The 23461-nt window shown below is 39.0% G+C and overlaps 2 protein-coding genes and 1 long non-coding RNA gene across 6 annotated transcripts in view; 1 reads left to right on the top strand and 2 right to left on the bottom strand.

Moving 5' to 3' along the window:
- Nucleotides 1–7585: 7585 nt before the first annotated feature.
- The window catches only part of RNF170 (ring finger protein 170), a 41754-nt gene continuing 25878 nt past the window's right edge, over nucleotides 7586–23461 (bottom strand). Inside the window, exons 7-8 of one of the 4 annotated variants that reach the window (XM_023760801.1) lie at nucleotides 16962–17073; nucleotides 7586–9548 (exon numbers count right to left, since the gene is read on the bottom strand). In XM_023760801.1, the coding sequence (XP_023616569.1) occupies nucleotides 9367–9548; nucleotides 16962–17073 (294 nt within the window). In that variant the 3' untranslated portion in view covers nucleotides 7586–9366. Of the gene's footprint in view, nucleotides 9549–16740; nucleotides 17074–20261; nucleotides 20987–23461 lie in introns of those variants that run through there. The other 3 variants (XM_023760803.1, XM_023760802.1, XM_006097026.3) reach the window with 3 other exon arrangements.
- On the bottom strand, nucleotides 10638–15352 carry THAP1 (THAP domain containing 1). The gene is made up of 3 exons (XM_006097029.3): nucleotides 15054–15352; nucleotides 11885–12080; nucleotides 10638–11327 (listed from the first exon to the last, which is right to left on the bottom strand). Exons 1-3 carry the CDS (start codon nucleotides 15122–15124, stop codon nucleotides 10959–10961), a joined length of 636 nt encoding a protein of 211 aa, XP_006097091.1. The 5' UTR covers nucleotides 15125–15352; the 3' UTR covers nucleotides 10638–10958.
- LOC106698541 lies at nucleotides 15312–20245 on the top strand. The gene is made up of 3 exons (XR_002831245.1): nucleotides 15312–15407; nucleotides 19043–19120; nucleotides 20117–20245. It is a non-coding gene; the product is annotated as an uncharacterized LOC106698541 (long non-coding RNA).

The raw sequence follows: 23461 nt of genomic DNA, 5'->3' as shown, positions 1-23461 counted from the left end.
ATTACATTTAATACAGAGTGGGGCAAAAGTAGGTTTACAGTTGCTCGTATGGAAATAATACAATAAATAATAAATAATAATAATACAAGAATAAACTCTGTTTTGTGTAATCACAACTGTAAACCTACTTTTGCCCCATGCTATATTAGAAGTTCTCTTTCTATATTTTCTGGGAATTCTGGGAGCACTAGATTTATGAAAACACTGTCTCTATAAACCAATCAGAGCTATTTTAAGAGACTGTCATCTAATTTATGAATGCCTCCATGGGTAAGAAAATACTTCATATATATAAGGAAGTGAAGGCTTTCCCAATTACGGCCACACAAACACCTGAGAGCCTATAGCTTCAATTTTACAGCATCAGTCATTGATCAAAAGAAAACAAAAACTGGTCAGTCCAGATGACAAGACATATTCCTAATTCATTTGGATTCACAAGTAGACAAATAAACAAAAACAAATGATCTGTTATCACTCAACCAGCAGAGAATAGATCCCCATAATCTCAACAGAAATCACCAAATAGATAAAAAATATAATCAGATTTCCAAATATTGCCCCCACCAGTGGGAAGTAATTTACTGGCCACCTACAAACCATAACTATGTTTACATAGGGTGTTCTCTTGCCACTCAGAGAGGATGACTGAGTGGTCCATTACACACCAGCCCCTGGACCCAGTTATGGGAAAGGACAGAGTCCAAATCATGAAAGAACTAACAGATGACCAAGAACCAGAAACAAAATAAAAAACATGGAATCAGAGAATTAATGAAAATAAAGTTCTGTTTCCACTTGGGATTCATTCTGGAGCCAAGAAAAGATGCGTTAAACAGCCCACAAAGCAACACAACTTAATTGGCTCTGACAGGTGAGTCTCTGTGGACTCCTGGTGGGGCGTCCAAAACTATCCAAGTGTAATTTTTAAAAACTGAAAGCATGACAGGTCACCCAAATATAAAGTGAGCACATGTCAAAGATTTATTTAATTCCTTCATGAAGGAAGCAGCAGGACGATAACACTAGTTCAGAGTATTCAAAAGACTGAATACGTGTAGGTACTGAAGCCAGATGCTGAAATATGTTGGCTAGATTAGATACAAAACAGGTTAATATCCTATAAAGTATTAAGACTGCATCCTTTGGATTATCTCTTCTACCTGCAACAATCATGCATCCCTACCAAGAGTCAAAAAAAGGTACACTTTCTTAGAGAATTGAAGTCTTTGGAGAGCCTGTTAGATAATGCTCTGGTATGATTCCAAAGGGACTTGCAGTCATCCTTTGCCTTATTTCTATGTTTTGGAAATTATTCCTTAACAACTGAATGCCTTTCATGTGCTGAGCACCCTGCTAGAAGACTATGGTGAATGACCCTTGCATTCCAGTATCTTACAATCTAGCAGAGAGAGACAGCCATGGAAGCAACTAAGTCCAATACTGTATTACAGGTGCTACACTGAGTGGCCAGATTATTATGACCACCCCATCAGTACTTCATTGACACTTCCAAAAATACTGAATATTGAAAACTTCCTAAGCAAATACTCGCAAGGTTTTAATATTAGTATTATTTGCATAACTAATTCACTTCATTGTACTGATGGGGTGGTCGTCATAATCTGGCCACTCACTGTACTATAAAAAGTCTTCACAAGGTACAGGAAAGATACCCAATAGAGGTAATCAGATGCGACTAGGAGACCAAAAAGGCCAAAGGCATTTCCTAGGTGCTGAGGGGGAGAGCTAATTCCAGGTAAGGAAAACAATCAAAGGCGAAAAGGTGTATAAGGCAAGTCATTTTACTTGTCACAACCACTAATGTTGGCCTTTAATTATATTGTCTTGAATTGTCACTTAGCTGCTTTGTATAACAGCAACATTTCAGCACCATTCTATATTTGGAGTGGAGAAATGTTGGGAAGAGATTGTCTTATACTTTTTTGAAAAAAGTAAGAGGCAGTGGGCAGCTGATAAGATTTGTAAAAATCAGGAAATTTGACATTTGGAACTGGGGTACAACCATTTGCTGGCTGTGAGATCTTGAGTCAGCTACGCAGTGATTCCTTTGTGCACAAGAGTCTGAAACCCACCTATTACCAGCCCCATATGGTATAAATGAAGAACAGTGTTTCTTTGGAAGCTCGTAGACAGAAAGGCCGCAGATCCCCTGTGGGTCAGGGTGCTGGGTTGGGCAGAGATGGCTGGGCACACCGGGGAAGTGCCCAGTAGAAAGACTCCACTCCCATAATAACAATCTAGCTGGGGGACGGGGGTAGGGGGGGTGATCCAGAGGGAACATTTAAGTGAAGCCATAATTATAGGAACTTCCTGGAGGAGGAAATGGCCTTTTTAGAAGGAGAGACCTCTAGGGGCAACCTCTGGTTTCAGCCTGTCAGACCTGTGTTCTAAAATTACACCTGCAGGATTTTAATTTACCGAGGTGACTGAGTGCCAACACAGAGAGGCCAATGCCATTGAAAGAAGAATTCATGACCTGTATTTCCCAAGAGAAGGGGACATACCACGTCATGCAGGGCCAGCGGGGCAAAACCAGGTTTGGTCAGAGGGTAATAGGCAGGCATGAGGGGAGAGTAGAGGCCAGAGCCTTTAGTGGGATTCCCTCAGGAAAGGCACCAGAGGGAAGAGTTTAGGGTTGGCTAGTTCCAATCATTTTAGTGGGTTTGGGGCTATAGGGGTGGTCTCTACTTGTCCCATTCCTGGCTGTGGGGTGATTTAGGGCAGGGGGAATACTGGCTTGGTGTGTGAAAGTTAGAGGCCTTGGATCTGCCAGTCTGTATGTGAAAGGTATGTTCCAGGCAAGCTGTCCACCCCTCTCCCTCCCCCAGGAATTAGCCCTGGGAGGGACAGGCTTTCCCTGGGTCTGAAAGGCCCCTGAGAGATGTCAAAACATCGTAAGATACAGAGAATAAAAAATAAAAACCAGCCCTAACCGGTTTGGCTCAGTGGATAGAGCGTCGGCCTGCGGACTGAAGGGTCCCAGGTTCGATTCTGGTCAAGGGCATGTACCTTGGTTGCAGGCATATCCCCACAGGGGGTGTGCAGGAGGCAGCTGATCGATGTTTCTCTCTCATCAATGTTTCTAACTCTCTATCCCTCTCCCTTCTACTCTGTAAAAAATCAATAAAATATATTTTAAAAAAATAAAAACCAGAATGAATGCAACCTGCTGGATCAGTTTCTTGTTAAGCTACCGATGTACCTCCAGTGCCACCTGGACTGTCTCTCCTCAACTCATCTACAATATTGGGACATTAATCTTCAACCTCTGCCACGAGGTCATTGCGAGACTTAAGTGCAGTAGCAGACACTTCATCAATGAACTGTTTCACCAGCCTGAGTGTCAGTAACCCCACAGCACTTTTTTTCCCATCATAGTAGCCATTTTTAAGCGTACAGTTCAGTGGCGATAAATACATTCACCTTGTTGTGCAGCCATCACCATGGTCCATTCCCATAACTCTGTTCATTTTGTAAATCTGAAACTCTATATCTATTAAGCAATAACTCCCCATTCTCCCCTCCCCACAACCCCTGGAAACCACCATTCTACTTTCTGTCTTCGTAATTTTGATTCAAGTACCTCATATAAGTGGAACCATACAGTATTTGTATTTTTGTGACTGCCTTATTTCTCTTAGCATAATACCCTCCAGGTTCTTCCATGTTGTAGCACAAGCAAGTCAAACTCGCAGCCGGAGGGCCGCATGCCTCGTTTAGCATGTCAGAATTTCCTTCCTTTTTAATCTGCATTTCTCCTTAAGGATTCAAGTTACTAGCCGGTGTTATTTCCTTATTTCAGCACAGCTTTCTTCCCACTCATTTATTATTGTCAAGTAGATTACATTTCTCTAAGTTATAGGCCTAACAATACAATGCTACACCTAGTTTTATGCAATTGCTTTTAAATTAGTTAAGAGGAAAAATGCAGTTATAAAGTCATTATAATTAATTACCTGCACAACTACCTTTACTGGCAATTCTTGCTTCAGATTACTGTAGGGTGTCACTTGCTTTCAGCTTCCTCTAGTACTTATTTTAAGATGAGTTGGCTAGCAATAGATTCCCTGTTTTTATCTGAGAATATTTTTACTTCACCTTTGTTTTTGTAGAACTATTTCTCCCTTCAATTCTGTCAATTTTTGCTTCATATATTTGGATGGTCTATTATTAGATGGTTTATAACTGTTATATCTTAAGTTGTGTGAACCTTTATATTAATATAAAATGTTTGGTTTCTTGTCAACTTTTTAAATTGAAAGCCTATTTGGCTGATATTAGTATAGCCACACCTGTTCTCTTTCAGTTACTATTTGCATGAAATAACTTTTTCCATCCTTTCACTTTTAATCTATTTGTGTCTTTAGATCTAAAGTGAGTCTCTAAAGTGAGACTGCATATTTAGATCACTTTTATTTTAAATCCTCACCTGAGGATATGTTTAGAGTGGAAAGGAGAGAAAAACATCAATGTGAGAAACATCGATCTGTTGCCTTCCTTATGAGCCCTGACTGGGGATCAAACCAACCTAGGTATGTGCTCTGACTGGGAATCGAACCTACAACTTTTTGGTGTATGGGATGATGCTTCAATTAATTGAGACACCTGGCCAGGGCTAGATCATGTTCTTAACATCCACTCAGCCAATCTCTATCTTTTGATTGGAGTTATTCCATTTACATATATTTACTGATAAGGAGGGACTTATTTCTCTCATTTAGCTATTTGATTTCAATGTTTTATAGCATTTTGGTCCATTTCCTGCACTGATGTGCTTCGCTCTAATTCTGCACTATTGCCATCTTCTGTGTTTCATTGATTTTTTTTAGAGTGAAACTTTTTTAAAATATATTTTTATTGATTTCAGAGAGGAAGAGGGAGAGAATCATTGATCGACTGCCTCCTGCACGTCCCCTATTGGGGAATGAGCCCGCAAACCAGGCATGTGCCCTTGACCGGAATCGAACCAGGCCCTTGAGTCCGCAGGCCGACGCTCTACCCACTAAGCCAAACCAGCCAGGGCCATAGTGAAATATTTTAATTCCTTTAATTCTTTTTGTGTATATTCTATACTGTTTTCTTTGTCATTACCATGGGGATTATATTTGACATCCTAAAGTTATTACACTCTGATTTGTCTCCATACTGCTTCAAGTTAGTATTTTCTTTTATTGCAACCTTCAAGATCCTATCATTTCTTGCAGGGCAGGTCTTGTGGTAATGAATTCCCTTCATTTTTGTTTACCTGGGAATGTCATAATTTTGTTAGTGGTGGGGTCCCCTCTGAGTCTCCACCTGTTACTAGTGGACATGGGATTCTTGGGGCGCTGTGGAAACAAGAATTCCCTGAGGTCCCCAGGGGAGAGTGAGGGATCCTGGAAAGCTTTATTGATGGTGTGACATTAAGGAAGTGCTCCTCCCAGGTCCCATCTCCCCCCTCCCACCATGGAAAAAGTCCCACTTTGTCTCCAGCAGAGCTAGGATTAAAGCCACTGCCCTCCATATGAAAGCACAGTCCAGTCCAGCATCTGGCCAGCTTAGCTTGTGTTCCCAGCTGCAGTCCACTGCGTGTGGGGCTGGCATGGCCATCGGCCCTGTGGCTGCTTAAGGCCAGATGGCTATGGAGGTTCACTGCAAGTGCATGTCATGGACCAAGCGAGAAACAGAAGCACAAGCAAACAACAGAGCAACAACTCTTTGTCTCAGGGTTATAACTAGGAGCTTAACCAATTGAGCCTTCAGAATTTCGTGGGCTTGCATTGGCTCCACCCCTATGGCTAATTATATTTTCCCGATTGGACTGATGGGCAAGCACCTCCCGTCACCCGACTTCATTGCACATGCATTCATCCTCCCCTTTGTTGGATCCCTTCCCCAGTGATTTGCAAGTAAACTGGTGAGGGTAAAGTTACAGCTTCCTGGTGAAGCTGCCTAGGTGACCAAGCTTATGATGTCTGGCCTTTCCTTTGCTTTCTTCCTATTATTAATAATTAGCTAATTACAATGGTAAGATGTCTCTCTCAAGTGTGAAGGGCAGTTTTGCAAGATACTGCATTCTTGATGTACAGGTTGCTGTTGTTTTTCTTTTAACCCTTTAAATACATCAGCCCACAGCCTTCTGGCTTCATTTTTTTCTTGAGAAATCTTCAATTTCATTCTTTAGAGGGTGCAGCCTTGGGTACGCATAGTCACCTGGGCAAGGTTTTAATAGGCCTTTCTCCGAATATTTTGATTTGTTAAACCCATCTGCCTTAATTGGCATCACACTCATGTTAGCTCCAATTGCCAGTTGATTGCTGTTTTTGATGGTGCCCTGGGGCACAAATGGCTCTGCAGTCTGATCCAATTAGAGTTGGTTGGGCCCTTTTGGAGAGGTAGTATTTGAGGCTAGTCTTTGAGGCTTGTTATGACCGTAGGGAGGGCTTTTCTTGCACTTCTGGCACAGAAACTTTACCCTATAAGCCAGCCAGCAAGAGGTACTCGGAGTCCCAGTATTCTTGGCCAGCTGTACCTGGGGTAGAACCTCCATCCTATGAGTGGGAACTGGTTGAGAAAAGGGAGTCCTGACCTCTTGGCTGCATATACTTGGAGTTTAGCCTTTGCAACACAAAGCTAGAGGGGCCTGAGAAATACTGGCAGCCTGCCCCTCCCTTAAAGATACCATATCCTTGTTAGGGAAGAGGGAGCACTGTCTTCTTGACTATACCCACTCAGAGTGGAGCTATGGTAGCACTGAGCTATGTGTGTGGTTGGGGAGGGAGAGAGGAGGTGTAGGAAGAGAATAGGTTGTGGCATAAATGCCACAAACTCGTAAGTTCTTACAGAGATTTGGGTTTTCTTAAATGTTCCATTTGTTGTATGCCTTTAGGACCACATGAACTTTAAATGGTTATTTTAAAAAAAGAATTTTTTTCACCTGTTACGGCAGTTATGGAGGGGAGCCAGTCACGGGTCTTCATATAGCCATTCCAGAAGTCTATTTATTAATATTGTAGTTTGTCTCACCAAAAATAGTTTAAAACAATGAAAGTTTATTCATATCCCTTAGGATATTTAAAATAAAACTTTTATAATCTCAAAACCCAAAATACTATGAATTTAGAAAAGAATAAAAATTCTCAACACATTTTTAAAGCTTGATTATAACTGCTATTTTTGTTTGTCTGCAAATCAGTGTTTGCTCTTTATTTTTCTTTCCCATCAAGGACTGTATTTTAATACACAACTGTACTAAGCCATAATGCCCAGAAACACAAGTTACCATCAGATAAGAGCAACGCTTTTCACTCACTGTCATCCAATGCACTCCGCAATATTAGAGAGTAATAACCAAGCAAGCCCATCTGTTCACTTTTTCTCCTTTAAATACTAAAGGTTGGCTATCTTTTTAAAATTCTAGAACACAAATTAAGTTTTCTTTTACAGATAATGAGGACTTTTAAATACATTACTTTATGTCACTTACTACTGGTTTTATAAAAGCCATAGGTGTTGGGTATTGTGCATGTGTGTACAATTTTTTTGATAACTCAAGCGATCAGAGAATTTTAACCTAAAAACGTCCATTCAAGTGAAACTTTTATTTGCCTTCACCATTACCATTATACTGCTAAGAAAGGGATTACACAAATTATAAAGGAAAATAATTTCATGTTCTTGGATTTCCAAGTGAAAAGTTGTGCTAGTAATTTTAGACACCACTGTTTTTTACTTCAATGACAGAAATATTTTTAGCACACATAACAGGTGTAACAATTAGTAAACATTTGAATTATTTTACAAAAATTCAAAACTTCTGTAATTTAGAATTTGACAGTTCAAACTATGCAGCAGTTCAAAGTGAAGTTTATATTTGTATTATAAACAAGTATAAATAGTGGCAACTAATTCTATCCTAATCCCAAAACCCAATTTAAAGAATCTAAGCAGAACTGATTAAATGTAAACGGCAATGAAAGAACAGATGACGACTGTCAGCAATATTTTACAAGGAAATTTCTTCCAGGGTTTAGAGGTTGGGCTAGTGTTCAATGATTTCTAAGTCCCTTCTAATTCTAAAACTCTATTGTTTTCCTAGCAGTTCTATTAAGAAACAATTGTTTCTTCACACCATTAATTATAGCTAGATTATGTCACACCCAGGTGGTTATTTTAGTGTGTTGCTATATGCTAAAGTAAATGTTACCTTTCAGAATATGCTGCAGTTCACAAGCCCTCTCCCAATTTGTTTCAGATTGAAATCTTGTCCCTGTTTTAGAATGAGTTTCACTATGTTTGAACAGGACCTATTTTAGCCTAAATGTTATCCTTTTCTTGGCAATGTTATAAATAATAGACAAAATGAATTTTTAAAACATTCAACAAATGTTACATCTCAAATTCAGAAATAAGCACCTGTACCTCAAAATCCCTATGTTAAACTATGACATATTATTTATATGCAAACAGTTGGTATACATGTTTCTTGCTCACTTCTCTCCAAGCATGGATTTATGTCTGTCATGAAAAGAAAATAGTTCCAGGTTAAGTCATAATGCTAAGATGTTTAGTAATTATCATCATCACTTTTACAATTCAATGTTGGATTCTTCATTCTGGACACACATACATGCCTGCATGTACACACGCATATGCCCATGTGTACACACACACACACACACACACACACACACAATTTTCTTTTATGTAGACAACAATTTATATAAAAACAAAATATTTATCCACATATCCTCCAAGAATTGCTAGAGAGATGAAATGGAGACTTTACAACTGGAAAATGTTGTTATTCATTAGAATTAGTTCTAAATATTATCAGACTAAATAGCTTCAAGTAATCTTCGAATCAAAATGTTCTGTTTTTGAAATACTGGTTCATCAAAGATCAAATCTCCATGAATCAAAGTACTATCTATTGGCAGCCTTGCAGTGAATTACACTGAAAAATAGGTCTACAAAAACACTTTGAACATCATTTTTAATACTGTCTTAAAAGGTCTGTTATTCTTCAACTATCTCAGTGTACTTTGACATTTAAAATAATTATAGTTGAAACTGTTACTTTAAATCTAAGTAGGTACATGCTATGGCAGTATTTCTTTATTCAGAACATATTTCATTTCAAATATATGCAAAATTTATCACAAAGTCAGAATACAATTCACAGTTTGAACAGAAACCTCAGTATTTAAATCTCAACATTCAGGAAAATAAACACTACATATTAAGTTGCTTTTGAATATAAATCATTTAAGTGAGATATAATTTCTAATTTGTGGTAAAAGTGAAGAAATCATTTTTTATGTGAAGCCTTGACTAAAATCAATTAGTTAAGTTCAAGATTACCTACCATATTATGGCCCGGCCAGTGTGGTACAGTGGTTGAGCATTGACCCATGAACCCAGGTCATGGTTCGATTCCCCGTCAGGGCACATGCCAGGGTTGTGAGCTTGAAGCGTGCAGGAGGCAGGCAACTGATTCTCTCTCATCGATGTTTCTATCTCTCTATCCCTCTCTCTTCCTCTCTCTGAAATCAATAAAAACATATTTTTAAAAAATTACCATATTACAGTACAAATCAAACTCTACTGACATGGATCAGACCCATTTTTATTACTTCACTGATAACAAGGCTTTCTGTTTGTTAAAGAGTGTGTCTTTCACTGGAGATACACTTTTAATTTTATAATGCTAGACAATAGGGCAAAAGAGGGGCCCACTTTTAAAAAATCCATTCTTCACTTTCTGATGTTAAGATATCCTATCTTTTTTTAATGCATTGACTTGTCAATTTATCTTTGACAAATGATTAAGATAAATGAAACTTCTAACTTTACAAATAAGAATGTGTGAATAAGATTACAGTATATACAGTCAAACCTCGTTTCTCGACCATCTCCCATCTCAGAACAATTTGGTTCTCAACCAAGTCATTCACAGAAAACAATGTCTCAGTTGTCGACCAAAACTTCAGTTTTCGACCAATAACTCTTTCATGCTGAGGTATCAGCATAACAAAAAGCTTCCCAAAGGCAACAAGCAAAGGAGAGAATGCTTTTGTTGCTGGCAATTAGCACAATTTTAATACAAAAAGAGGCCATTAAGAGTGCTAATGTAGCTAAGAGTGTGAAAGTGCTCACAAAACAGCAATCACAGGCAATTGAATAGGTAGGAAAACTGTTGCTGATTGAATAAAGGAAAAGAAGTTAGCTGGTGATAGCATTCTGGAGGCAGTGATGTATGAAAAATTCCTTTAAGGCTAATAGGGGTGGTTCCATAAATTTTAGAAAAGAAGTGTTTATTTATAAATTAAGCTGTACATCAGCCATGTACGTACTGTATATAAGAAAGGTTGAAACAGGGAATCATTTGGGGGTCTGGGATGGATTAATTCAATTTACATTAATTCTAATGGGAAAAACTGATTCTGTTTTCAAACAAATCACTTCTCGAACAGCCTTCTGGAAAGAATTAAGTTAGAGAAACGAGGTTCCACTATATTCTGAGAAGTTATGTCCTATGAGCTAAGCCATACTTCTGATTTAAAATATAACTAAGTTCTCTCAATAAACTAAGTTAATTTTAAATTTTCAACTTAAATCATCTTTACTGTACTGTTCTCATTCTCTTTTTTTTACATTATTTCTATAAATGCTCAAATTAAAAAACAGAAACCCTCAGTCTTAAAACCAACTTATATTGGAGTTCTGAGGTTAGTTTATAACTTTCAAAATATTTGTTAAAATGTATAAACCCCAAAATTACAAACAAAAGAATTAACAATTTTATAGTATATATCTAATTTATTTAAAAAAATATTCTGAATTGTTTTTATACAAGTAATCAAGTGCTATTTTTTTCAAATGAAACTCCTTTATAGACTAGAAGAGGGTATGTGGTATTGCCCCATTAAAAACCAATACAAATTTCACTCTTTCTATACTGGTACTTCAACTATTTCAAAGTAATTTTCTGGGAGAAACACAAAACCTCGCTCCGGTACGTCTTTCTCTTTCTGGAAATGTATGGCCTCCTTTAATTTTTCAAGCTGTCGTTCTTGTCTTCTGCATCGCTGCTGTGCAGTCTTGAGCTTCTTTCTGAGTTTTTCGACTTGCAGTTCTAGCTCTTGAATCCTTTTTCTCTGGTGCATTGTATCCTCCACAGTATAGTTGTGATCACAGAAAACTGAGAGATTATCAGGGGTCTGAAGAGGAGGCATTAGTAATCCAATAGCAGCATCAACCTGGGAAATGGGAGGTTTTAAAGGAGGTGGGGAAGGCTGTTCCTGTGGCTCCAGATCTTCCTTCTAAAACAATAATGCAAAATGTTTGAATTTAATAACTAGAAGTAACAGTTTAAAAGAATTTACCTGTGGAATTCAAGAATATTACACCTTTTTTAAAAATGAAGTCTGGTAAAAAAAATTCCAAAATGAGGAAATAGTTTGTTTTAATTATATTTTTCTACCTGAAGTAGAAATGAGATGCAAGAAAGAGAATGACTAATCAAATTTAATGATTTACTGAGTATTTAAAACCGAGGGGGAAAATACTTTGAAATTGAACTGTCATTGATTAAAAAAAATAATAACTGATCAATATACAAAGTGGAGGTACAGAGTAATCTTAAAATAAATTACAAAACTTGATTGAGTTTCTTAGTGTGAGGATATTTAACTTTGATAAACTATATTTTGTATTTTTTAAAAGTATATTACTGTTAACAGTGATTACTTATAAGGAATAGGTTCCAGGTAACATTTATTTTCTTAAGACTACTCTGAATTTTCCAAATTTTCCACAATAAATACATTAATTTTTAAAATGGGGGAGGGGGAAGCCAGTATTTTAAAACACACATTACCTTGTCACGTGGTTCAGTACAAAGAAATATTGTGGGTACAGCATTCTCTTTCAGTAACTTGTTGTTGCACTCCCTCTTAAAGCAATCTGGAGTAAAGTGTTCTGAACAAATACTGCTATACTTGGTGGGTTTAAAGTTTTTTCTTCTGATAGCTGCCTCCCATTCTTTACAAAGATTGGGTCGAGTAAGAGGAAACCTAAGAAAATGATATAATTCAGTTCTCTGACTTTATTAGCAAAGAAACATCTTACACTGTCAACACACTAAGGAGTATTTCATTAAAACACTAGTTCTGCTTTTTTTTGTTTGTTATTAGTTGTGCCTTTATTCACCTTAGTTCATTAAAAATGTACTTGTTAAAAAAAAATGTACTTGTTTTAAATATCCGATAAAGTGACCACTCACTAATGTAGGCTATAAGTCACCCCTCCCAACATGGTATTTTTTTTAAAGCAGTATATCTTATAGAAATCTTACTGATCACACAATAGTTCTAAGAATGTCAGATATTAGTAATAAGACAGGCCAATTAAGAAATTACAGAACGTAAAAATATACGGATTAAAAGTTAGCCCTGCCTAGCTGGTTTGGCTCAGTGGATAGAGCATCGGCCTGAGGACTGAAGGGTCAAGGGCACATGCCCGGGGTTGTGGGCTTGATCCCCAATAGGGGGCGTGCAGGAGCCAGACGATCAATGATTCTCTCTCATCATTGATGTTTCTCTCTCTCTCCCCTCTCCCTTCCTCTCTGAAATCAATAAAAATATATTATTGAAAAAAAAAAAAGTTAGCCATGTTGATGGATGCATGCAGTGGGAAGGGTAGCTGAAGAAAAGTTCGGGGTGGAGGGCCCAAATGTGTAATATCTGTCCCCCCCCCTCACCATTATAGTAAATAACTTTCGCTAACAGATACAGGTATTCCATACACATCTAAATACACAAGGGTAAATCGTGTAGCTCTCTAATCTCTCACTTATTATTGTTTACTTTTTATATTGAAGACACTGAAAATTTCAAGTAAAATACATTCTATAGGATGAATTTGTATTAATTATTTTACCAGTGATTTTCTGTTCACTGTAAAGCAAAATTGCATGTTTATATCTACAGGCTGAGAAAAAGAAGATTCTAGTTCTTAGAAACAGTCTGACAAATATGAATTAATCAAATTATATTAAATCACTATAATAAAGAAACAAAAGGTTATTTATTTTGATTTACCTCTTAACCTATTCAATGTCAATTAGGCCCAGATAAAGGGACGTAGGAAGAGTTTAAATTTATTGTGATTTTATTTTTCCAGTTTCTCTTCCACGTAAGGTATGCCAGCGCCTCACTCTACTGACATGAAGATCTAATGAACCCTTACGACAGTCCCTTTGTCCAACGGAGCTCTCCCACGGGGAAAAGAAGGATTCCTGGAAGATCCCTGCTAGAATGGCTTCTACAAGTACAAACATGGTCGCAATCACCGGCAAACTTCAACGCCAAGGATTACAAGCGCTCAGGTTGTTTGTGGGGTTCGCTCAAGAGCTTTCCCCAAAATCTGTTCTTTTAGATAAAGGATGAGAGGTAGGTTACTCCTTTGGATTCAGCAGAAACTCGGTATTTCTGAGTATGACCACCATCCTCACCAGCTCCCAGAGCCCAGGAAGGGTTTTCCATATTTTTAGGTCCCTTCTGCTGTCTCATTAGAATGGGAAGCAGAGAGCTGAACAAACGTAGTCACCGTCTCCTGACCGATGCTTACACGGGAGAGGTTGTCAATTCATCCGCTTCTGGAAATCCCAATAATCAAGGGTGGTAATTAGGACATCCTGAACTGAATCCTAAAGTGTTAGTGTTCTATTCCCTTCTCAGAAGAGGGAAACATCAGCACTCAAGATCTATGTACTTGTATGGTCCCTCTCATACCAGATCAAAACCATAAAAATGCATCCACATCTTCTGTTCAACATAAATGACCCCCCCCCCCCCAAAAAAAAGCTGAAAGAATATTTAACATGTTGCTTGTGTAATCATTGAGCTATGAAAAATTCACATAACTTACCACCGGCTTTAATTTCTTAGCTATCAACCTTTACAGTCAGGAATTTTTGCAAAAACGTCCTAATGTGAATGTAGTAAAATCTGAAAATACTGTACTGAGTCTGGCTGAAATAAAATGCCATCGTGTCACACTTTGCAGATATTTGAGTATCAGTTAAGTCATTTCCACTTTGCGGTTTCATTTTCAAGAGAACGTTTTTCTTCCAGGACCCTGACTGCAGCACCTTTTGGGTAAAACAGCCCTGCGCGCTGCGGGGCAGGTTCTCCTCCCAGGGCTCCCCGGGCACCTGCAGGAGCTCACGCGGACCTTTACCGGGTCGCGGTCCGCAGGATTGTGCTCCATGTGACCCCTGCAGCGGTGACACTTAGAGGCCCTTCGAGGTGGCTCCTAGAAACTGCAACCCACCCATCCTCCCTGAAATCCTGGCCAAAAACCAATCCTCAAGGATGCTGGCCTCCCATCCACAAAACAGAGTGACTTTGTTTTACAGGTCCCCCCTCCCCCTTTTTTTTTTACAGAGAGGAAGGGAGAGGGAGAGAGAGTTAGAAACAACGATCAGCTGCCTCCTGCACACCCCCCACTGGGGATGTGCCCGCAACCAAGGTACATGCCCTTGACCGGAATCGAACCCGGGACCCTTCAGTGCGCAGGCCGACGCTCCATCCACTGAGCCAAACCGGTTAGGGCTACAGGTCCCTTGTTTAAATTTCAAATTTACTTCTAAAGAGTAATTCATTACCACCCGGCTTCTCCATGGCCGGGTGGGGAAAGCCAGCACTTCCTCTCGGCCTCACGACCAGCGGGGCCCGAACACTCCAACTCCCTGCGGCGAGTGAGCCTCGCGCAGGGGCCGGATTTCAGGCGCGAGGAACGGTCGCCGATAGCGGCGGCGACGCGCGCCGAGAACGCGCAGCCGGCAACGGCGGGGGGCGCGGGCACCGACACCGGGCGGGCACGCCCGCTGCCCTGCGCGGGGCCGACCCCGAGGAGCGCACGGCCGCGCCCCGCCCCTGCCGACGCCCCTCTCGCTGGGTCTCGCGCGGACACGCGCCTGGCCCCGCCCCCGAGCCTAATCGGCCGCGCGCCCCCAGCCCGAGCGGAGGCGAAGGGGTACTTACTTGTGAAAAGAAACAGGCTTATCCTTATGATACCGGTTCTTGCAGCCGTAGGCGGAGCAGGACTGCACCATCCTTCCAGTCCTCAGCCGTCTCACTTCTGCCGCCCCAGCAGGCAGGTGAGTTGGCTACCAATGTCGCTGCTCTCGGCTTTGACACTCTCGCTTCTCGTGTAGCTTTGGCCAACAGTCACAGTGGTGATCGCCTCCGTCCGGGGCGCCTAATGTGCCCGTTTTGTTGTTTGCATTAGCAGAAGGACCACAACCATCCCCCGTCTCCCATCTCCAAGATGGCGGAGGCAGCTTCAACCTCAGCTCTCGCGAGGAGTTCGTCCTGCGCTTTCCGATTAGCTTTGAGGTCAGAAGTAACGCTCCCTGGGAAGCAGGCCATTGGTTGAGGCGGCGGCGGGCTCAGCGTTGCGGAAGTGGGCGGGCCTGCGACCTTCCGGAAGGGAGAAAGGAAGTGCTCGCAAGAGGCGGGGAGGGGAGCGGAGCGGAACTGTAGGATCGGGCTCCGCGTCTCCTGCTTTTCTCGGGCTGGTTCATCGGGCGGGTTAGCGTGGGGAGCCGTGCGGTCTGTGGGGTCAGCTGGTTTAAGGGAGGACTGGTGTAAAGCTGAGGTCGCTGGGTTATGGCGCCGATTTCTTTACAAGGGCGGCCACTGATCATGGTTTGTAGAAACCCCAGTTCCCATTAATAGTTGAATGTATAAACGGTGGTATACGATGGAATACCACATAGCAACCAAAGTAAAGAAGCTGGGGCCCATCACTATGGGAGGTTCTTACAAAAGTCAGACAAAATATACTACGTGATTCTATTTTTTGTAAAGGAATAAAAAAGTAGGCAAAACGGAGGTCAGAAGAGGTTACTTTTGCGGAGAGGCAGTGAAGGGCGGCTGGTGGGACCGCGGTAATGTGCCTGTTGACTGAAGTGATGGTCAAACTGCGCACTTTATGGTAATCAGTGACCTTTATGATTTCTAAAATGTTTGACGTTCCACTTTAGTAAAACAGCTTTTCCAGCGGTTCTCAACCTGTGGGTCGCGACCCCTCTGGCGGTCGAACGACCCTTTCACAGGGGTCGCCAAAGACCAGCCTGCATATCAGATATTTATATTACGATTCTTAACAGTAGTAACATTACAGTTATGAAGTAGCAACGAAAATAATTTTATGGTTGGGGGTCACCACAACATGAGGAACTGTATTTAAAGGGCCAGAAGGTTGAGAACCACTGTAAGCCAAGAAGGGCCACATAAGATTTGCAAAACTGCCCTTTAAAAAAAAAAATTACAGAGAGGAAGGGAGAAAGAGTGATAGAGAGTTGGAAACATTGATGAGAGAAACATGGATTCAGCTGCCTCCTGCACACCCCTTCCCCCTCCCCCCCTCACTGGGAATGCGCCGGCAACCAAGGTACATGCCCTTGACGGGAATCAAACCCAGGACCCTCCAGTCCACAGGCTGAGGCTCTATCCACTGAGCCAAACCGATCAGGGCAAAACTGCCCTTTTTTAAGAGAATAACATATTTATATGCTCATTTGGCCCCTTCAGTAAATATTAAAAAAGTGAATATATGTCTTATACGACCATTTGAGGGAAAGATAATAAATAGGGATAAACTGAAGAGGGGTAGTTAGAAGTTTGATGCTTTTCAAAATTTAATGCATTTACTATTAAAATACTTTTTAAGGAAATTATACATTGACATTTAAAGAGTAAGTTTTATTACAGTTATTCTAGGATAAACTTTATCGTGTTTGATAAACTGAAGAAAAATAAGCCACTTGTTTTGACATAGGAGAGGGCTCAAGATGTTTTTAAACTCGCTGATATCTAACAGTTTAGATTTTAATTTCTGTCCAGCTGTGTTTTTTTCCTATAAACCATTTGTATTTTAGAAAATACCTTTGCATTCATTCTCTCTCTGGGCCTCCTTATCTTCATCTATGGAGTAAGGCTGTAGGACTAAATGAAGAATTCTTAATTTAGAATCCACAATGTTCAGGTCTTGAGTCCCCTGAAAAGGAATAAAAAGTATACATACATGTGTATATATGCATTTTTCTGGGGAGCTGTCCATAGCTTTCATTTGATTTTCACAGAGAAAGTACAAACACTAGCCAATTTGTAAGGACCCTTACATCTCTAATATTCTAGGATTAGTGAAACAAGATTAATTGTCATGTAGATATAAATTATAGGTTTTCCCTAAGACTAATTAGAGGGTGGATGTCTTGATCTGAATATTATATCTTTAAATAGTTTTTAAATTTTTTGTTTTTTTTAAAAAAAATAAAAATCTATTAGATACCAGTGAGTTTAAAACATCTTTAGCCCTTAGCCCTCTCCTACATCCCATATTACATTTCCCTCAAAAGGCCTGTAGCTGAATACCACTAGTCCGATGAAGAATGAAGGAGAATATCCAAACATGCTCTGTGTTTTCGGACAGTGTGTAATCCTCTCCTGTACCGCTCTGGGACATGGGACCATCAGAGGGTATGGACAGATGAAGATGACAGTGCCTGATAACATCTCAAATTTGCTTGCAGTCAAGGACTCGATGCTTAAAACAAATACTGATGCCATGAAAATGGTCTGGTTCTGACGGAACAACAGAAGCTCAATGATTGTCTTTATCTCTGTGATTACCAGCAGCCCTTAAAGCCTACCAGCCTGGTCCTGGGAGAAAAGCCTTAGGGCCTTCAAACCTTGAGTGCCCTTTCCTATTCTGACCCAGTCCCAGGTTTATGGGTTGCTATTTAGCAAAACAGAAGAGCCGGGAGTACATTTATGGTTTCAGGGAGAAGGGAATGGAATGGAATGAGTGTTATGCAGACATAAGGGCACAGACTCAGAAAAGATCATTTCAGTTATCAAATATACACTCAAGAGTGGGGAATCAGGATACAAGCCTAATCTCTAATTTCAATTCCACCCTTCTCGTCCAGAATTAATACAGATTTACCCAGATTAAGCAATTTTCCTCAAAAACAAAAACACTTCTGCTTTTTAAATTTAAAAACATCTAAGGAAACTTCATTAGAAATGTGATGAGGTATTGGATGTCCATTCATGAAAAAGTCATTGCGAACATTATATTGAATGCTATTTCAGGAGTTCTGAATGTTAAAGCAAACTATCAAAGAAACAGGAAAATACCAGCTGCTTTTAAATTTTAGATGCATTGCTTTTATTCAAAAGAATAAGTGTTTGACAAATTCTGAAATCACAAAGTGTGAACCAAACCGCCAATCCTCTGTAACAACTCTGTGAGGTAGGTGTCTGCACAGCCACAGGGACCAGCACGGTCCTTTCTTCCCCTGTCGCTTTCAGACGCTGGGAGCTGGGAGCTGAAACCCCTGTGCTAGTGGGCAGTGAAGACAGTTGTTTCTCAGTCTTGTTTCCACAGACCTACCCAGGTTACCTGCTCCTGGGGTTGGGCCGTATTTTTGTGCAAGTTACAATATTGTTGTTCACAAAAATTCAAATTGTTGCTTTGATTTATATGTCCTCACTCTGAGTTATAGAAGGGTTACTGTGTTTAAAACACTGATTGACTCTACTTGCTTAAATATTTTCTCAGATATCACCTACATTTATTATCAGTGATCAATACAGATGACATAATAAGCAGTTCAAAATTCTGAGATGTCCACGTTTCCCTTTCAATTTAATAAGACTTCAGATCATATAGTGTTTTTGTATGTTACCTCTACCAGGAAAGTCTTATAATATGCACAGAAAATGAAATCCTTTAAAAAATGATATTGTTATATAGCCCACATCAAATTTGTAATTGGTAGGAAATGCATTTCCAGTCTGGTGTAAAAAATTCCTACTCATTAGTTTTTCAAGTTGGTACCTGCAGCTGAAATGTTTTTCTGTGATGTATGTATGCCACCCAATTAGACGTTTGATTTGGAAGTATAAAATTATGATTCATGAAGTCTTGATACGTCATCTTTCTGCACTTTTTCTCTTAGGAGCACCTAAGCTATCCTACTCCAGTGTGTTCTAAAAGATTCCCGATGACCCCAGGTTCGCTCCAGCTCCACCCCTTGGTAATAACCTTCACGTTTATCTGAACCCATGCAAGAGTCTAATACCAGTTCAGTCACTTATTTGTGCATGGCTTCAGACGAAAAAACCTGACATCTGTAATAGGGATTTCACCTATAAAAAAGGAAGACAATGCCCTGCCTTATTCACATGCTGTCTTAAGGATGAAAAGAAAAGTATGAGAAATTGCTTAAATTATTATGTGCTGTATTTAAGCATTATTATTTTTGCCTCTGACAAGCAATAGTTTTGTCCTAGGCCCAAATTAGAAAACACTATTATTGATATTTTACTCAGAATCTTATTCGTTAATAGCAATTAGATTAATTTGGAACACTGTGACAGATTTTTTTGGCCTATCTATACACGGTGAGGCTCACTAATACCTGAGTGGACAGTATGACTGTCAGTGACTGCAGGGGCCAGAGCTAACACCCCTGGGCATCAGCTCCACTCTGCTGTCCAGTTTGCTAATGAGCATTGCCAGCTGAGGGAGCGAGGATTTCATAATACTTGTGGTTTTGGTTCTCCTCAAACGGAAGACTGCAGAAGAGAGCGTTTGATACTTATGCTGTAGCCATTAAATAAACCAAGATAACTTTCCTATTGAACCACCTTGGACATTTGCTCATTCTTCCTAAGACTTGATGAATTTGGGCTATCTGCTGCCATCTAGAGTGAGTATTGCAAGTTTTCTGTCAAGAGAAAACTAACCAAATTTGTCCATTCTGTTATGTAGCTCCCAGTAATTTGTCAGATTTAAGGTCTACCCTCCTAAGGTCTTTAAAGCTCAAGCCATGAAGAACCACTTCCCTCAGAAATGCATCAAACTATGATGCGTTTACAGTACCACCCAGGTTCCTGAAAAAACAATCCCTTTACAAGTTCCTTTGATACACTGTTCCTATAAAAGGACCAAACTCCTGTGTAAGTGCCATAACTGAGAACTAAGTGTGCTGACTAGAGATAAATGTCTTATATCTTGTTAATTCTTCTAGTATTCTGGAAACCAGATGTGAAACCTGATTATAAAGTTCAAGTTTTCGTTCACTTTCAACTGATAACAAAGACTTAGAATGGAAAAGCAGAACTGCTCCAAATGTATAAAACTTAGTACTAAAAGAAACACTGACTTTTGCCCAATATTGTGCAATATTTTATTGTAATAAAAATATTTAGATGCATCTCATTGCAATATATTATTATATAGGTACTCACTGAGAAGGAAAAATTGGATAAAGTATACATTTAACAATATCTTACTATACATCCAATTAATCTGAGTAATTTGGGGGGAAAGAAGAAGATATAAAAAAAAGCATCCCTTTTTATATAATTCCATGTTTTTTTCCAGAGAGTTAATAGACAACACAATCAAGATACAGTTGTAAATTATTATAATGCTAACCCTAATATTAGAACCTGCAACATGTAAAAATTCCAGTCATACGTTGCTAGTTATTTGCCAAATGATAATCAAATGTTTGTCATACAGTGGTTTTAAGTTTGTAAGATACTATTCAAATGCATTACACTGCCATGGGTCAGTCCTTTTGTTTGATTTTACACATTAGCTCATATTTTAGTAAACTCTTTTTTCACCTGTTTAGTCTCTGTGTTATCACTTCTCGATACATAATAGAGATGTAGATAAGCAACAAAAAGATGACAAAGAAATCATCTAAAAAGCCTAAAATTCCAAACAAGGCTTCAGGTACAAAATCTAGAGGTGATATAAGATAGAAAAAAGCTCCCATTAAACAAAGTATTATCCTGATACGGAACATCCAGAAAAGGCCCCCGACTGAAAACATTTCCCTGAATGCATGTCTCAGTAAAGTGGGTAGATCCATAATTCTTTCCATAATCTGGTAGGAGGAAGAACAAATATTATGATTTGGCATCTAATGTGTCAGGCTTACAAATAATATAATTTTCCTACAAAGTGCAGACAAACTCAGTTAACATGAACTATTGAGTTTCACATACTGATTGAATATCATATTTTCTAGTTATCATTTTATTTAAAAATAGTTCTTTGATTGCTAGGTTCCTATAAAATAGGCCTTGCAGATAATTGAAAAGCAACTAAAATGTCAACAAACTTAAAATATAGGACATAATAAGGTAAAACTTCAGTTATCTCTAATATGAATTAGTAATCTAAACGAAGAAAGGACTGTATCGGATTAGAGTCTGAGGCTTGAGGTCAAGTCTCAGCTTTAAAGTGAGACAGATCTGGGTTTGAATTCGAAGTCAATCACTTATTAGCCGGATGACCTTGGGGAAACTTGTTTAACCTACTAGTGATAGGTCATCAACTAATTCAGTATTTATGTACCATGAGGACTTTCAAGAACTAAAAGAGATACTGTATATAAATGACCTTCATAAACTGCCAAACAATATATATTACCCATTAAAGACACACAAAGTTAATGGCTTTGACAGTCTAAGAATAGCAATGAAAGTGATCCCTTCTTAGGATGTTTATTCTGCTTAGCTTGAGATTAAGTGAACACTAATTGCTACAAAGATTTTTGGAATACCAAGCCCCACCTTTCTGAAAATGATTAAGTTTCTAAATATGTACAGAAACACACATCAGACACTAGGTTTTTACATAAATGAGCAAAATTTTGACAGCTGAAATTTAACAAATGACATAAATGTTTAAGATGTGGAAAAACTGGAACCCTCATACACTGTTGGTGGGAATGCAGAGCCCCTTAGGAGACAGTTTGGCAGTTCCTCGAGATGTTAAACAGTTATAATATCCAACAACTGCACAACAAGGCATATACTCAATAAAAATGAAAACACATCTACACAAAAACTGGTAGACAAGCTAATGGAAGCATAATTCATAATAGACAAAAAATGGCAACAATTCCAGTGTCCATCAGCTCACGAATGGATAAACAAAATGTGACATGTTATTCGGCCATAAAAAGCAATGGAGTACTAACATAGGGAATATAGTCAATAATATTCTAGCAAGTATATGGTGGCAGATGGGTACTAGACCGACTGGGGTGATTACTTTGTAAATTATATAAATGTATAATCACTATGTTGTACACCTGAAATTAATATAATATTGTATGTCAACTGTAATTGAAAAATAAAAAAAAATACATCAAAAAGTAATGAAGTACTGAGATATGTTACAGTATGGATGCACCTTGAAAACATGCCAAGTGAAATAAGCCAGAGACAAATGGCCATATATTGTATGATCTCATTCAAATAAAATGATGAGACACCCAGAATAGAAAATCTATAGAGACAGAAAATAGATGAGTGGTTTCCAAGGACTGGGAGAGGGGAAGGGCTGAGGATAATGGTAAGAGAATATTAAAGCTTTTCAGAGAATGAAATATTCTAAAATTATATCATAGTGGTAATTAGATTATATTTACCCTAAATATACTATAAGTCATTGCATTATATACTTTAAAACAGGCTTCTGGCGTGTAAATTACTTCTAAATAAAGCTTTTAAAAGATAGTCCCAATATCTACAGTGTAGGGCAAAAGTAGGTTTACAGTTGTGGGTGCACAAAATATAATTCTTATTTATTAATTACTGTATTTTCCATACAAATAATTGTAAACCTACTTTTACCCCACCCTGTACTTGTATGACCTTTAGCAAGCCAGTTTATTCTCCGACTCCAAACTTCTCAGTTGTTTTGTGTAGTTATTAGTTGACTATATGATCTACCAGTAAGGTCCTGTGTATTAATGACCTACCATGACTCTTCAACTTCTTTCATTATCTTATTATCCAGGGGTTGGTAGATGCAAGAGAAACTGACCAGAGGAAGCAGATCACTTCCTGTGGTCATTCCACTGCCCACAGTTCAGCTGCTATTTTTAACAATCTGTATAAATGTCATAAGTCCAACTCTATTGTATATATTTTGTTTAAGTGTCAAATAATTGAGAGGGAGATAGAGACAAAAATAGGAATAATTGAGTAAGTGATGAGAAAACAGTCTTATTTTATTCTATGTTAATCCTTATCCCAGAATATTTTTCCATTGATTTTTAGAAATAGTGGGAAGGAGGTTGGGAGGCGGGGAGAGAGAGAGAGAAACATCACATATCTATTGGTTGCCTCCCGCAACACACCTCAATGGGGCCAGGGATTGAACCTGCAACCCAGGTACGTGCCCCTGACTGGGAATTGAACCCGTGACCTTTTGGTATGCAGGCTGACACTCTAACCACTTAGCAACACTGGCCAAGGCAGAAAAAAGTTTCAAAAAAACACCAGATAAAGAAAATCTTGTAAATCCTTTTGGAAAACTGGTCACAAAAGAACAAAAATGGTCTTTT

This window comes from Myotis lucifugus, unplaced genomic scaffold (genome assembly GCF_000147115.1).
Source record: "Myotis lucifugus unplaced genomic scaffold, Myoluc2.0 scaffold_194, whole genome shotgun sequence".
NCBI lineage: Eukaryota > Metazoa > Chordata > Mammalia > Chiroptera > Vespertilionidae > Myotis > Myotis lucifugus.
This window is presented reverse-complemented; position numbering and strand designations above follow the sequence as displayed.

What these genes read in the sequence shown, in the direction of transcription:
- THAP1 (XM_006097029.3), bottom strand. Translation starts at nt 15,124, where the DNA reads ATGGTGCAGTCCTGCTCCGCCTACGGCTGCAAGAACCGGTATCATAAG. An exon ending in AAGCCTGTTTCTTTTCACAA is followed by an intron (nt 12,081 to 15,053) that starts GTAAGTACCCCT and finishes TCATTTTCTTAG; the next exon opens with GTTTCCTCTTACTCGACCCA. An exon ending in GTACTGAACCACGTGACAAG is followed by an intron (nt 11,328 to 11,884) that starts GTAATGTGTGTT and finishes TTATTGTTTTAG; the next exon opens with AAGGAAGATCTGGAGCCACA.